Source organism: Pseudophryne corroboree, chromosome 6, assembly GCF_028390025.1.
Source record: "Pseudophryne corroboree isolate aPseCor3 chromosome 6, aPseCor3.hap2, whole genome shotgun sequence".
NCBI lineage: Eukaryota > Metazoa > Chordata > Amphibia > Anura > Myobatrachidae > Pseudophryne > Pseudophryne corroboree.
The window spans coordinates 149,301,501-149,316,651 of NC_086449.1; the positions used below are offsets into that span (position 1 = coordinate 149,301,501).

The window sequence follows — 15,151 nt, forward strand, 5'->3', positions numbered from 1 at the left end:
AAATTTGAACCTTAATGGACCCCAATTTGAGGCCCATAGACACTCCTGTTTGCAGGAAATGCAGGAATCGACCGAGTTGAAATTTCTTCGTGGGGCCTTCCTGGCCTCACACCACGCAACATATTTTCGCCACATGTGGTGATAATGTTTTGCGGTCACCTCCTTCCTGGCTTTGACCATGGTAGGAATGACCTCTTCCGGAATGCCTTTTTCCCTTAGGATCTGGCGTTCCACCGCCATGCCGTCAAACGCAGCCGCGGTAAGTCTTGGAACAGACCTGGTACTTGCTGAAGCAAGTCCCTTCTTAGCGGCAGAGGCCATGAGTCCTCTGTGAGCATTTCTTGAAGTTCCGGGTGCCACGTCCTTCTTGGCCAATCCGGAGCCACGAGTATAGTTCTTACTCCTCTACGTCTTATAATTCTCAGTACCTTGGTTATGAGAAGCAGAGGAGGGAACACATACACCGACTGGTACACCCACGGTGTTACCAGAACGTCCACAGATATTGCTTGAGGGTCTCTTGACCTGGCGCAATACCTGTCCAGTTTTTTGTTCAGGCGGGACGCCATCATGTCCACCTTTGGTCTTTCCCAACGGTTCACAATCATGTGGAATACTTCCCGATGAAGTCCCCACTCTCCCGGGTGGAGGTCGTGCCTGCTGAGGAAGTCTGCTTCCCAGTTGTCCACTCCCGGAATGAACACTGCTGACAGTGCTATCACATGATTTTTCGCCCAGCGAAGAATCCTTGCAGTTTCTGCCATTGCCCTCCTGCTTCTTGTGCCGCCCTGTCTGTTTACGTGGGCGACTGCCGTGATGTTGTCCCACTGGATCAATACCGGCTGACCTTGAAGCAGAGGTCTTGCTAAGCTTAGAACATTGTAAATTGCCCTTAGCTCCAGTATATTTATGTGGAGAGAAGTCTCCAGACTTGATCACACTCCCTGGAAATTTTTTCCCTGTGTGACTGCTCCCCAGCCTCTCAGGCTGGCATCCGTGGCACCAGGACCCAGTCCTGAATGCCGAGTCTGCGGCCCTTTAGTAGATGAGCACTCTGCAGCCACCGCAGAAGAAACACCCTTGTCCTTGGAGACAGGGTTATCCGCTGATGTATCTGAAGATGCGATCCGGACCATTTTTCCAGCAGATCCCACTGAAAAGTTCTTGCGTGAAATCTACCGAATGGAATCGCTTCGTAAGAAGCCACCATTTTTCCCAGGACCCTTGTGCAATGATGCACTGACACTTTTCCTGGTTTTAGGAGGTTCCTGACTAGCTCGGATAACTCCCTGGCTTTCTTCTCCGGGAGAAACACCTTTTTCTGGACTGTGTCCAGAATCATCCCTAGGAACAGCAGACGTGTCGTCGGAAACAGCTGCGGTTTTGGAATATTTAGAATCCACCCGTGCTGTCGTAGAACTACTTGAGATAGTGCTACTCCGACCTCCAACTGTTCTCTGGACCTTGCCCCTATCAGGAGATCGTCCATTTTCTTTGAAGAAGAATCATCATTTCGGCCATTACCTTGGTAAGGACCCGGGGTGCCGTGGACAATCCAACCGGCAGCGTCTGAAACTGATAGTGACAGTTCTGTACCACGAACCTGAGGTACCCTTGGTGAGAAGGGCAAATTGGGACATGGAGGTAAGCATCCCTGATGTCCCGGGACACCATATAGTCCCCTTCTTCCTGGTTCGCTATCACTGCTCTGAGTGACTCCATCTTGATTTGAACCTTTGTATGTAAGTGTTCAACTATTTCAGATTTAGAATAGGTCTCACCGAGCCGTCTGGCTTCAGTACCACAATATAGTGTGGAATAATACCCCTTTCCTTGTTGTAGGAGGGGTACTTTGATTATCACCTGCTGGGAATACAGCTTGGGAATTGTTTCCACTACTGCCTCCCTGTCGGAGGGAGACGTTGGTAAAGCAGACTTCAGGAACCTGCGAGGGGGAGACGTCTCGAATTTCCAATCTGTACCCCTGGGATACTACTTGTAGGATCCAGGGGTCCACTTGCGAGTGAGCCCACTGCGTGCTGAAACTCTTGAGACGACCCCCCCCACCGCACCTGAGTCCGCTTGTACGGCCCCAGCGTCATGCTGAGGACTTGGCAGAAGCGGTGGAGGGCTTCTGTTTCTGGGAATGGGCTGCCTGCTGCAGTCTTCTTCCCTTTCCTCTATCCCATGGCAGATATGACTGGCCTTTTGCCCGCTTGCCCTTATGGGGACGAAAGGACTGAGGCTGAAAAGACGTTGTCTTTTTCTCCTTTATACGGCAATACTTCCATGTGCCGTTTGGAATCTGCATCACCTGACCACTGTCGTGTCCATAAACAACTTCTGGCAGATATGGACATCGCACTTACTCTTGATGCCAGAGTGCAAATATCCCTCTGTGCATCTCGCATATATAGAAATGCATCCTTTAAATGCTCTATAGTCAATAAAATACTGTCCCTGTCAAGGGTATCAATATTTTCAGTCAGGGAATCCGACCAAGCCACCCCAGCGCTGCACATCCAGGCTGAGGCGATCGCTGGTCGCAGTATAACACCAGTATGTGTGTATATACTTTTTAGGATATTTTCCAGCCTCCTATCAGCTGGCTCCTTGAGGGCGGCCCTATCTGGAGACGGTACCGCCACTTGTTTTGATAAGCGTGTGAGCGCCTTATCCACCCTAAGGGGTGTTTCCCAACGCGCCCTAACTTCTGGCGGGAAAGGGTATATTGCCAATAATTTTCTATCGGGGGAAACCCACGCATCATCACACACTTCATTTAATTTATCTGATTCAGGAAAAACTACAGGTAGTTTTTTCACACTCCACATAATACCCTTTTTTGTGGTACTTGTAGTATCAGAAATATGTAACACCTCCTTCATTGCCCTTAACAAGTAACGTGTGGCCCTAACGGAAAATACGTTTGTTTCTTCACCGTCGACACTGGAGTCAGTGTCCGTGTCTGTGTCGACCGACTGAGGTAAAAGGACGTTTTAACGCCCCTGACGGTGTTTGAGACGCCTGGACAGGTACTAATTGGTTTGCCGGCCGTCTCATGTCGTCAACCGACCTTGCAGCGTGTTGACATTATCACGTAATTCCTTAAATAAGCCATCCATTCCGGTGTCGACTCCCTAGAGAGTGACATCACCATTACAGGCAATTGCTCCGCCTCCTCACCAACATCGTCCTCATACATGTCGACACACACGTACCGACACACAGCACACACACAGGGAATGCTCTGATAGAGGACAGGACCCCACTAGCCCTTTGGGGAGACAGAGGGAGAGTTTGCCAGCACACACCAAAAACGCTATAATTATACAGGGACAACCTTTATATAAGTGTTTTTCCCCTTATAGCATTTTAATATATATAGTCATATCGCCAAATAAGTGCCCCCCCTCTCTGTTTTAACCCTGTTTCTGTAGTGCAGTGCAGGGGAGAGCCTGGGAGCCTTCCCACCAGCATTTCTGTGAGGGAAAATGGCGCTGTGTGCTGAGGAGAATAGGCCCCGCCCCCTTTTCGGCGGGCTTCTTCTCCCGTTTTTCTGAGACCTGGCAGGGGTTAAATACATCCATATAGCCCCCAGGGGCTATATGTGATGTATTTTTAGCCAGAATAAGGTACTATCATTGCTGCCCAGGGCGCCCCCCCCAAGCGCCCTGCACCCTCAGTGACCGCTGCTATGAAGTGTGCTGACAACAATGGCGCACAGCTGCAGTGCTGTGCGCTACCTTATGAAGACTGAAAAGTCTTCTGCCGCCGGTTTCTGGACCTCTTCACTTTTCGGCATCTGCAAGGGGGTCGGCGGCGCGGCTCCGGGACGAACCCCAGGGTGAGACCTGTGTTCCGACTCCCTCTGGAGCTAATGGTGTCCAGTAGCCTAAGAAGCCAATCCATCCTGCACGCAGGTGAGTTCACTTCTCTCCCCTAAGTCCCTCGATGCAGTGAGCCTGTTGCCAGCAGGACTCACTGAAAATAAAAAACCTAACAAAACTTTTACTCTAAGCAGCTCTTTAGGAGAGCCACCTAGATTGCACCCTTCTCGGCCGGGCACAAAAATCTAACTGAGGCTTGGAGGAGGGTCATAGGGGGAGGAGCCAGTGCACACCACCTGATCCTAAAGCTTTTACTTTTGTGCCCTGTCTCCTGCGTAGCCGCTATTCACCATGGTCCTGACGGAGTCCCCAGCATCCACTAGGACGTCAGAGAAATAAAGAATTTCAATCCACGTGACAGATAGACAGTCACTAATGGAGCAACTGTACTAAGCCTTGGAGAGACATGAAATGGAGATAAACATACCAGCTGGTTGGCTGGTACCTTATCTCTCTCCACTTTATCACTCTCCGAGGCTTAGTACATTTCTCCCTAGCGATTTCGGATTTCCACGACCTGTTATACCTGTTATTGCCTAATACACCAAAGTTTACGCCTACTACCCAGCTTGTCACCAGTACACAGTCACTCATTACCTAAACTGCGCAATACAAATAAGTGACCGTTAGAGTCGGTGACGTTACTACGAGCAACACCGCAGCTCCCCGTACAACCACCATATGCACAGCTCTCATGTAACGCTCACTATGGTACCACGTGCGAGTTGTACTTGTTACTATATTAGTGGTTACCGTCAGGGTAAAGAGGAGAGAGAACGCCGCATTAGCTACAGAATAAATGTCACCACGCCTCACCATCATTCCCTCCTCCCGCCTCTCTCTCAGCCCTGACTTCGCTGACGTCACATGTATGCGCCCCGCAGCTGCGAGCGCAGAAGCACGCAGTCGCACCGGGCCTGAGCAGCCTCCGGGATACCGAGACGCGGCGGATACGCTGAGAGAAGTGGGCGGGGCCAGGGAGAGCGGCCGCCGCCGCAATGACGCGAAAGGATGTTGATAAATTCGGCGGCACGAGCGCGCAGTGAGACAGGTGACTCGATTTACCGGGCGGAGGGATACACAACGACTAAGCACGGTTGTGTGTATAAAATCCTACAGCCTACTCCTGTATAGTGCGCCACTGCAGTGCATACTCCTACTGCTCTCTCTAGATAGTACACGAGTGCATTTACTCCTACAGCCCTCCCTGTGTAGTGCATCACTGCATACACTCCTACAGTGCTCTCTGTATAGTGCACCAGTGCATATCCTTCTACAGTCCTCCGTGTACAGTGCACCACTGCAATTACATACTCTCCTACAGTCCTCCATGTCCATTTATAGTGCACCACTGCAATTACATACTCTCCTACAGTCCTCCATGTATAGTGCACCACTGCAATTACATACTCTCCTACAGTCTTCCATGTATAGTGCACCACTGCAATTACATACTCTCCTACAGTCTTCCATGTAAAGTGCACCACTGCAATTACATAGTCTTCTACAGCGCTGCCTGTGTAGTGCACCACTTCAATTACATATACCCCTCTAACACCGCACAACCCGGTTTCGACCCGGTCTATAGCCAGGTCGTCACGGCTCGCTGTGCAGTGTAAAAGGGGCCATGGAGTAATTTAACCCGGGTCATAAGAAGGGTTATTCCTGGGTAATTACCGGGTCAGGCGCAGTGTGAACGGGTTGCCCGGGTCGATGCGACTCATTACCCATTCACTGCATAGGGAGAGGCAGCACGGAGATGATGTCATCCCCAGCGCTGCCTCTGCACCTGATCCCGTCTCCCCCCCCGCCTGGATGGCAGAGGAGTGCGGAGTGTAGAGTCCAATGCCGGGTCCCACATGGGAAGGACCCGTTTCCAATTCCCGGGCGAAACCCGGCATTGCGATCTGAAAGCAGCATTACTCTCCTACAGTTCTCCATGTATAGTGCACCACTGCAATTACATACTATCCTACAGCTCTCCCTGTATAGTGCACCACTGAAATTACATACTCTCCTACAGGTCTCCATGTATAGTGCACCACTGCAATTACACACTATCCTACAGCTCTCCCTGTATAGTGCACCACTGAAATTACATACTCTCCTACAGCTCTCCCTGTATAGTGCACTGCTGCAATTACATACTCTCCTACAGCGCTCCCTGTATAGTGCACCACTGCAATTACATACTCTCTTACAGTGCTCCCTGTATAGTGCACCACTGCAATTACATACTCTCGTACAGCGCTCCCTGTATAGTGCACCACTGCAATTACATACTCTCCTACAGCCCTCCCTGTATAGTGCACCACTGCATACACTCCTACAGGCTCTCTGTATAGTTCACCACTGCATACAGTTCTAAATCCCTCTCTGTAAAGTGCACACCTACAGACCTCCCTGTATAGTTCACTATTGTATACATTCCCACAGCCCACCAGTTATAGGACTATAAGTCCCAGCATGAGAGATCAGTCATACTGTGCATGTAAATCTATAGAAGCTGGAGTGCTTCCCTGCTTTCCTCTATTATTGTTCTTTATGTAAGACATTAATATATTACATGTCATGTTAAGGTGACCTATGTTATGTGAGACGTATATGTATGTTGCATGGTCTGCGGCGTTGGACATAGACTTACTGGACAAAGGTGTCCAGATCCGACAGAGAGCCTGAGTACGCTTCAGCTTACGCAGGCTGAACTGCCTAAAACCATTGCGAATGGTCGTGATGGTGAATCGAGGCTGCGTCCTCAGACACAGCCCTCGGATCATGCAAATTTCTGCATGACACCAGACACCTCCTGCTGCATTTGAATTTGAATAAGACGGCATTGCACAGCCGTTTCCTTGCAGCTTTGCAAGTAATTTTCTCTATCGTCCTAGTGGATGCTGGGGTTCCTGAAAGGACCATGGGGAATAGCGGCTCCGCAGGAGACAGGGCACAAAAAGTAAAGCTTTAGGATCAGGTGGTGTGCACTGGCTCCTCCCCCTATGACCCTCCTCCAAGCCTCAGTTAGATTTTTGTGCCCGGCCGAGAAGGGTGCAATCTAGGTGGCTCTCCTAAAGAGCTGCTTAGAAAAGTTTAGCTTAGGTTTTTTATTTTACAGTGAGTCCTGCTGGCAACAGGATCACTGCAACGAGGGACTTAGGGGAGAAGAAGTGAACTCACCTGCGTGCAGGATGGATTGGCTTCTTTGGCTACTGGACATTAGCTCCAGAGGGACGATCACAGGTACAGCCTGGATGGTCACCGGAGCCTCGCCGCCGGCCCCCTTGCAGATGCTGAAAAGAGAAGAAGGTCCAGAATCGGCGGCAGAAGACTCCTCAGTCTTCTTAAGGTAGCGCACAGCACTGCAGCTGTGCGCCATTGCTCTCAGCACACTTCACACGGCAGTCACTGAGGGTGCAGGGCGCTGGGAGGGGGGCGCCCTGGGAGGCAATGTAAACCTATTTTTTGGCAAAAAATACCTCACATATAGCCTCCGGGGGCTATATGGAGATATTTAACCCCTGCCAGAATCCGTTGAAGAGCGGGAGACGAGCCCGCCGAAAAAGGGGCTGGGCCTATCTCCTCAGCACACAGCGCCATTTTCCCTCACAGAAAGGCTGGAGGGAAGGCTCCCAGGCTCTCCCCTGCACTGCACTACAGAAACAGGGTTAAAACAGAGAGGGGGGGCACTAATTTGGCGTTAGAAATATATAAAAAAATGCTATAAGGGAAAACACTTATATAAGGTTGTCCCTATATAATTATAGCGTTTTTTGGTGTGTGCTGGCAAACTCTCCCTCTGTCTCTCCAAAGGGCTAGTGGGTCCTGTCCTCTATCAGAGCATTCCCTGTGTGTGTGCTGTGTGTCGGTACGTGTGTGTCGACATGTATGAGGACGATGTTGGTGAGGAGGCGGAGCAATTGCCTGTAATGGTGATGTCACTCTCTAGGGAGTCGACACCGGAATGGATGGCTTATTTAGGGAATTACGTGATAATGTCAACACGCTGCAAGGTCGGTTGACGACATGAGACGGCCGACAAACAATTAGTACCGGTCCAGACGTCTCAAAAACACCGTCAGGGGTTTTAAAACGCCCGTTTACCTTAGTCGGTCGACACAGACACGGACACTGAATCCAGTGTCGACGGTGAATAAACAAACGTATTCCTTATTAGGGCCACACGTTAAGGGCAATGAAGGAGGTGTTACATATTTCTGATACTACAAGTACCACAAAAGAGGGTATTATGTGGGATGTGAAAAAACTACCTGTAGTTTTTCCTGAATCAGATAAATTAAATGCGTGGGTTCCCCCCGATAAACACCCCTTAGGGTGGATAAGGCACTCACACGCTTATCAAAACAAGTGGCGGTACCGTCTATAGATAGGGCCGTCCTCAAGGAGCCAGCTGACAAGAGGCTGGAAAATATCATATAAAAGTATATACACACATACTGGTGTTATACTGCGACCAGCGATCGCCTCAGCCTGGATGTGCAGAGCTGGGGTGGCTTGGTCGGATTCCCTGAGATGTTTATGGACACGACAGTGGTCAGGTGATGCAGATTCCAAACGTCACAAAGGTGTATTGCCGTATAAAGGAAGAGGAGTTATTTGGGGTCGGTCCATCGGACCTGGTGGCCACGGCAACTGCTGGAAAATCCACCGTTTTTACCCTAAGTCACATCTCTGCAGAAAAAGACACCGTCTTTTCAGCCTCAGTCCTTTCGTCCCTATAAGAGTCATATTTGCCCAGGGATAGAGGAAAGGGAAGAAGACTGCAGCAGGCAGCCCATTCCCAGGAACAGAAGCCTTCCACCGCTTCTGCCAAGCTCTCAGCATGACGCTGGGACCGTACAGGACCCCTGGATCCTACAAGTAGTATCCCAGGGGTACAGATTGGAATGTCGAAACGTTTCCCCCTCGCAGGCTCCTGAAGTCTGCTTTACCAAGGTATCCCTCCGACAAGGAGGCAGTATGGGAAAAAATTCACAAGCTGTATTCCCAGCAGGTGATAATCAAATTACCCCTCCTACAACAAGGAAAGGGGTATTATTCCACACTATATTGTGGTACTGAAGCCAGAAGGCTAGGTGAGACCTATTCTAAATCTAAAAAAATGTGAACACTTACAAAGGTTCAAATCAAGATGGAGTCACTCAGAGCAGTGATAACGAACCAGGAAGAAGGGGACTATATAGTGTCCCGGGACATCAGGGATGCTTACCTCCATGTCCCAAATTTGCCCTTCTCACTAAGGGTACCTCAGGTTCGTGGTATAGAACTGTCACTGTCAGTTTCAGACGCTGCCGTTTGGATTGTCCACGGCACCCCGGGTCTTTACCAAGGTAATGGCCGAAATGATGATTCTTCTTCGAAGAAAAGGCGTCTTAATTACCCCTTACTTGGACGATCTCCTGATAAGGGCAAAGTCCAGGGAACAGTTGGAGGTCGGAGTAGCACTATCTCGGATACTGCTACAACAGCACGGATGGATTCTAAATATTCCAAAATCGCAGCTGATCCTGACGACACGTCTGCTGTGCCTAGGGATGATTCTGGACACAGTCCAGAAAAAGGTGTTTCTCCCGGAAGAGAAAGCCAGGGAGTTATCCGAGCTAGTCAAGAACCTCCTAAAACCAGGAAAAGTGTCAGTGCATCATTGCACAAGGGTCCTGGTAAAAATGGTGGCTTCCTACGAAGCAATTCCATTCGGCAGATTTCACGCAAGAACTTTTCAGTGGGATCTGCTGGACAAATGGTCCGGATCGCATCTTCAGATGCATCAGCGGATAACCCTATATCCAAGGACAAGGGTGTCTCTCCTGTGGTGGTTACAGAGTGCTCATCTTCTAGAGGGCCGCAGATTCGGCATTCAGGATTGGATGCTGGTGACCACGGAGGCCAGCCCGAGAGGCTGGGGAGCAGTCACACAAGGAAAAAATTTCCAGGGAGTGTGATCAAGTCTGGAGACTTTTCTCCACATAAATATACTGGAGCTAAGGGTAAATTTATAATGCTCTAATCTTAGCAAGACCTCTGCTTCAAGGTCAGCCGGTATTGATCCAGTGGGAAAAACATCACGGCAGTCGCCCACGTAAACAGACAGGGCGGCACAAGAAGCAGGAGGGCAATGGCAAAAACTGCAAGGACTTTTCGCTGGGCGGAAAATCATGTGATAGCACTGTCAGCAGTGTTTCATTCCGGGAGTGGAAACTGGGAAGCAGACTTCCTCAGCAGGCACGACCTCCACCCGGGAGAGTGGAAACTTCATCGGGAAGTTTTTCCACATGATTGTGAACCGTTGGGAAATACCAAAGGTGGACATGATGGCGTCCCGTCTGAACAAAAAACGGGACAGGTATTGCGCCAGGTCAAGAGACCCTCAGGCAATAGCTGTGGACGTTCTGGTAACACCGTGGGTGCACCAGTCGGTGTATGTGTTCCCTCCTCTGCTTCTCATACCTAAGGTACTGAGAATTATAAGACGTAGAGGAGTAAAAACTATACTCATGGCTCCGGATTGGCCAAGAAGGACTTGGTACCCGGAACTTCAAGAGATGCTCACAGAGGACTTATGGCCTCTGCCGCTAAGAAGGGACTTGCTTCAGCAAGTACCATGTCTGTTCCAAGACTTACCGCGGCTGCGTTTGACGGCATGGCGGTGGAACGCCGGATCCTAAGGGAAAAAGGCATTCCGGAAGAGGTCATTCCTACCCTGGTCAAAGCCAGAAAGGAGGTGACCGCACAACATTATCACCACATGTGGCGAAAATATGTTGCGTGGTGTGAGGCCAGGAAGGCCCCACGAAGAAATTTCAACTCGGTCGATTCCTGCATTTCCTGCAAACAGGAGTGTCTATGGGCCTCAAATTGGGGCCCATTAAGGTTCAAATTTCGGCCCTGTCGATTTTCTTCCAGAAAGAATTGGCTTCAGTTCCTGAAGTCCAGAAGTTTGTCAAGGGAGTATTGCATATACAACCCCCTTTTGTGCCTCCAGTGGCACTGTGGGATCTCAACGTAGTTCTGGGATTCCTCAAATCACATTGGTTTAAAACCAGTCAAATCTGTGGATTTGAAGCATCTCACATGAAAAGTGACCATGCTCTTGGCTCTGGCCTGGGCCAGGCGAGTGTCAAATTGGTGGGTTTTTTCTCAAAAAAGCCCATATCTATTTGTCCATTCGGACAGGGCAGAGCTGCGGACTCGTCCCCAGTTCTCTCCCTAAGGTGGTGTCAGTGTTTCACCTGAACCAGCTTATTGTGGTGCCTTGCGCCTACTAGGGACTTGGAGGACTCCAAGTTGCTGGATGTTGTCAGGGCCCTGAAAGTATAGGTTCCAGGACGGCTGGAGTCAGGAAAACTGACTTGCTGTTATCCTGTATGCACCCAACAAACTGGGTGCTCTTGCTTCTAAGCAGACTATTGCTAGTTGGATGTGTAATACAATTCAGCTTGCACATTCTGTGGCAGGCCTGCCACAGCCAAAATATGTAAATGCCCATTCCACAAGGAAGGTGGGCTCATCTTGGGCGGTTGCCCGAGGGGTCTCGGCTTTACAACTTTGCCGAGCGGCTATTTAGTCAGGGGCAAACACGTTGGTAAAATCCTACAAATTTGATACCCTGGCTAAGGAGGACCTGGAGTTCTCTCATTCGGTGCTGCAGAGTCATCCGCACTCTCCCGCCCGTTTGGGAGCTTTGGTATAATCCCCATGGTCCTTTCAGGAACCCCAGCATCCACTAGGACGATAGAGAAAATAAGAATTTACTTACCGATAATTCTATTTCTCGGAGTCCGTAGTGGATGCTGGGCGCCCATCCCAAGTGCGGATTATCTGCATTACTTGTACATAGTTACAAAAATCGGGTTATTATTATTGTGAGCCATCTTTTCAGAGGCTCCGCTGTTATCATACTGTTAACTGGGTTCAGATCACAGGTTGTACAGTGTGATTAGTGTGGCTGGTATGAGTCTTACCCGGGATTCAAAATCCTTCCTTATTGTGTACGCTCGTCCGGGCACAGTATCCTAACTGAGGCTTGGAGGAGGGTCATAGGGGGAGGAGCCAGTGCACACCACCTGATCCTAAAGCTTTACTTTTTGTGCCCTGTCTCCTGCGGAGCCGCTATTCCCCATGGTCCTTTCAGGAACCCCAGCATCCACTACGGACTCCGAGAAATAGAATTATCGGTAAGTAAATTCTTATTTTAAGTTGATCGCAGCAGCAAGTTTGTTAGCAATTGGGCAAAACCATGTGCACTGCAGAGGGGGGGGGGGGGGGGCAGATATAATATTTGCAGAGAGAGTTAGATTTGGGTGGGTTATTTTGTTTCTGTGCAGGATAAATACTGGCTGCTTAATTTTACACTGTAATTTAGATTTCAGTTTGAACACACCCCACCCAAATCTAACTTTCTCTGCAAATGTTATATCTGCCCCCCCCCTGCAGTGCACATGGGGGGTCATTCCAAGTTGTTCGCTCGCAAGCGGATTTTAGCAGATTTGCTCATGCTAAGCCGCCGCCTACTGGGAGTGAATCTTAGCATCTTAAAATTGCGAACGAAGTATTCGCAATATTGCGATTACACACCTCATAGCAGTTTCTGAGTAGCTCCAGACTTACTCGGCATCTGCGATCATTTCAGTGCTTGTCGTTCCTGGTTTGACGTCACAAACACACCCAGCGTTCGCCCAGACACTCCCCCGTTTCTCCGCCCACTCCTGCGTTTTTTCCGGAAACGGTAGCGTTTTTTCCCATACGCCCATAAAACGGCCTGTTTCCGCCCAGTAACACCCATTTCCTGTCAATCACATTACGATCGCCAGAACGATGAAAATGCCGTGAGTAAAATTCCTAAGTGCATAGCAAATTTACTTGGCGCAGTCGCAGTGCGGACATTGCGCATGCGCATTAAGCGGAAAATTGCTGCGATGCGAAGATTTTTACCGAGCGAACAACTCGGAATGACCCCCATGGTTTTGTCCAATTGCTAACAAACTTGCTGCTGCGATCAACTCAGAATTACCCCCCTTGTTTGCACTTTGGGTTCAATTCAACGCTGTTTGAATAGCGCCTGGTAGGAGTACCCACTGTTATTCAATTCAGTGCGCTGTCGGAGAAGGCCGGTTCTCGCAGACTAAACGGAACTGACATTCTCCGACTTAAGTGCCTGGCACGATGCCGTTTCCGTTGTGCTAAAGGCAAAAAACAGCATCGCACCAGTTTTGTTTTCAGATATCTGAGAAATCCTCTCGTCGGGCATCACATCACACTGAATTGAATAATTCCGGGAGCTCAATCAATCCGCGCTGAATTGAATTTTCCCCATTGTTGTTATCCATTTATAAGGTGCCAAAATATGTAGCCCTGTGCATTGAGGAGATCATAGTAGAAATAAATAGCATACAAAGAAATGAAACATTAAATAAACATGACCTTGCCAAAATGATAGCGATAAATGGAGACGTAAAAGATAACTAGTCATGGTAGAAATTTTATGACTGATGCTAGCAACCATGCCTGTCCTTTATCTGATAACTTATCTTACAATATTTTCTGGTACTCTCATTCTAAGCTCTCGTTCAGACAACAGTACTACGAGAAACTTCTCATGTAGCATTTGGTATGGATCCCAGGGTCTGAACGGGGTCAGTACGAGATCCTGGTGGTCAGCAGACCGTCACCGTGATCCTGGTGGCGAGCGCAGCGTGTCCACTCATGGGCTTGCCATGCTTCGGGCCCAGCGGCGACTGGTGGTGTGGACCGCCAACCAAGTGGGGAAACCAGTCCCGACCACTTGTATTGCAGATGGTGTCGGGATCTCGGCAGTCAATTGACTGCCTCCCGTCTGTACATGTCTACTGTTCACAGTGATTTCACAATCGGAGAACTGTATTCTTTTGTATTGATGTACTGGTCCTTGGGTGTGTTATTAAACCGAATGGTGAGCTGTATTATTGGCCCAGCATGCATTCACTTTATAGTTATACCAGTGGGCCCTCATCAGATCAACACCCAACCTGTCAGTTTTATAACAGCACCTTTGCATTACCTAATGTCTAAACAACCAGACCTGCGCAGTTTGGTTTTGTGTTCAGTAGTACTGGAGCAGTAGTGGTCAATATCACAGTGTGTGTGTTTTAATACTTATTTTCGTAATCCTGACTTTTTGTCATACAGATATTAATCTTTTGTGCCCCTCACACCCGAGCCTGTGTTGTGGCTAAGATGTCGCATAGAACAAGTGAGCGAGACTTGCAGTCCTCTGCTCGAAGAATGGGAACATCCCTCCTCTTTCAGCTGTCTGTGCATGAGAGAGAGCTTGACTTGGTATATCTTGATCACAGCTATGCAAAGCCTTGGAGTGCACACCCTGATGCCAGTAATGCCCGACCCACCCGCACTCTTTTCATCACACCACGGAGGCAACAGGAAAGTACAGTGTAAGTGTCCGGTTCCTCTTATTGGATCTGTAAAGTTGTTAAAGTATTGTTTAACTTCTCATTATTGCATATAGCGCAAAAAATGTCATATACATTTTTTTTTTAGACAGCGTCTTTGTCACGGTGTCAGCTCCAAACCAGAGCCAGGCCTCATTAATGCATAAATATAAGCATGCAAATCACTTTTATGTTTTATCACGACAAATGCAAGAGTCGAATTGATGGTAGTCAACAAATCTTGTTGAACATGACGTTGTCCATCCAGAGTTTTGATCTGGAGTTGGATCACATACAGTATATCCTCTATTTACAGCGAGACAGATGTCCCGATTGATGTTGAGACTGTCACTCCCAGCCCCATGCCATTGTACGATAACCAAAAGGCGAGAAGCGTGATGAACGAGTGTGAACGCCATGTGATATTTGTGCGCACAGACACTGAAGCCCCGCCACCTCCTGATGACTGGGAAGAGCATGTGAACAGGTGACACTTTCCTGTCCTATTAAGAGCACATTCTGCTTTATTAGGAAATGACAGAGTGCACTGAAAGAACAATGGGGGTCATTCCGAGTTGATCGCTCGCTAGCAGTTTTTAGCAGCCATGCAAACACATAGTCGCCGCCCACGGGGGAGTGTATATTTTCGCTTTGCAGGAGTGCGAACGCCTGTGCAGCAGAGCGCCTGCAAACACATTTTGTGCAGAACAAGACCAGCCCTGTAGTTACTTATCCTGTGCGATGATTGCTGCGACGAGTGACACGGTAATGACGTCAGATACCCGCCCGGCCACGCCTGCGTTTTTCCAAACACTCCAAGAA

At 49.1% G+C, this 15,151-nt stretch overlaps 2 protein-coding genes across 5 annotated transcripts in view; one reads left to right on the forward strand and one right to left on the reverse strand.

Annotated features, from left to right (window-relative positions):
• FER1L5 (fer-1 like family member 5) overlaps nt 1–4,763 on the reverse strand; it is a 926,196-nt gene extending 921,433 nt beyond the window's left edge. Inside the window, exon 1 of the mRNA XM_063929941.1 lies at nt 4,707–4,763. Coding sequence (XP_063786011.1) covers nt 4,707–4,712 — 6 coding nt within the window. The 5' untranslated portion in view covers nt 4,713–4,763. The remainder of the gene's footprint in view (nt 1–4,706) is intronic.
• An 89-nt stretch (nt 4,764–4,852) lies between these two features.
• The window catches only part of KANSL3 (KAT8 regulatory NSL complex subunit 3), a 121,929-nt gene continuing 111,630 nt past the window's right edge, over nt 4,853–15,151 (forward strand). For all 4 annotated transcript variants that reach the window (XM_063932012.1, XM_063932013.1, XM_063932014.1 and 1 more), the window contains exons 1-3: nt 4,853–4,941; nt 14,070–14,332; nt 14,646–14,816. In XM_063932012.1, coding sequence (XP_063788082.1) covers nt 14,118–14,332; nt 14,646–14,816 — 386 coding nt within the window. In that variant the 5' untranslated portion in view covers nt 4,853–4,941; nt 14,070–14,117. The remainder of the gene's footprint in view (nt 4,942–14,069; nt 14,333–14,645; nt 14,817–15,151) is intronic.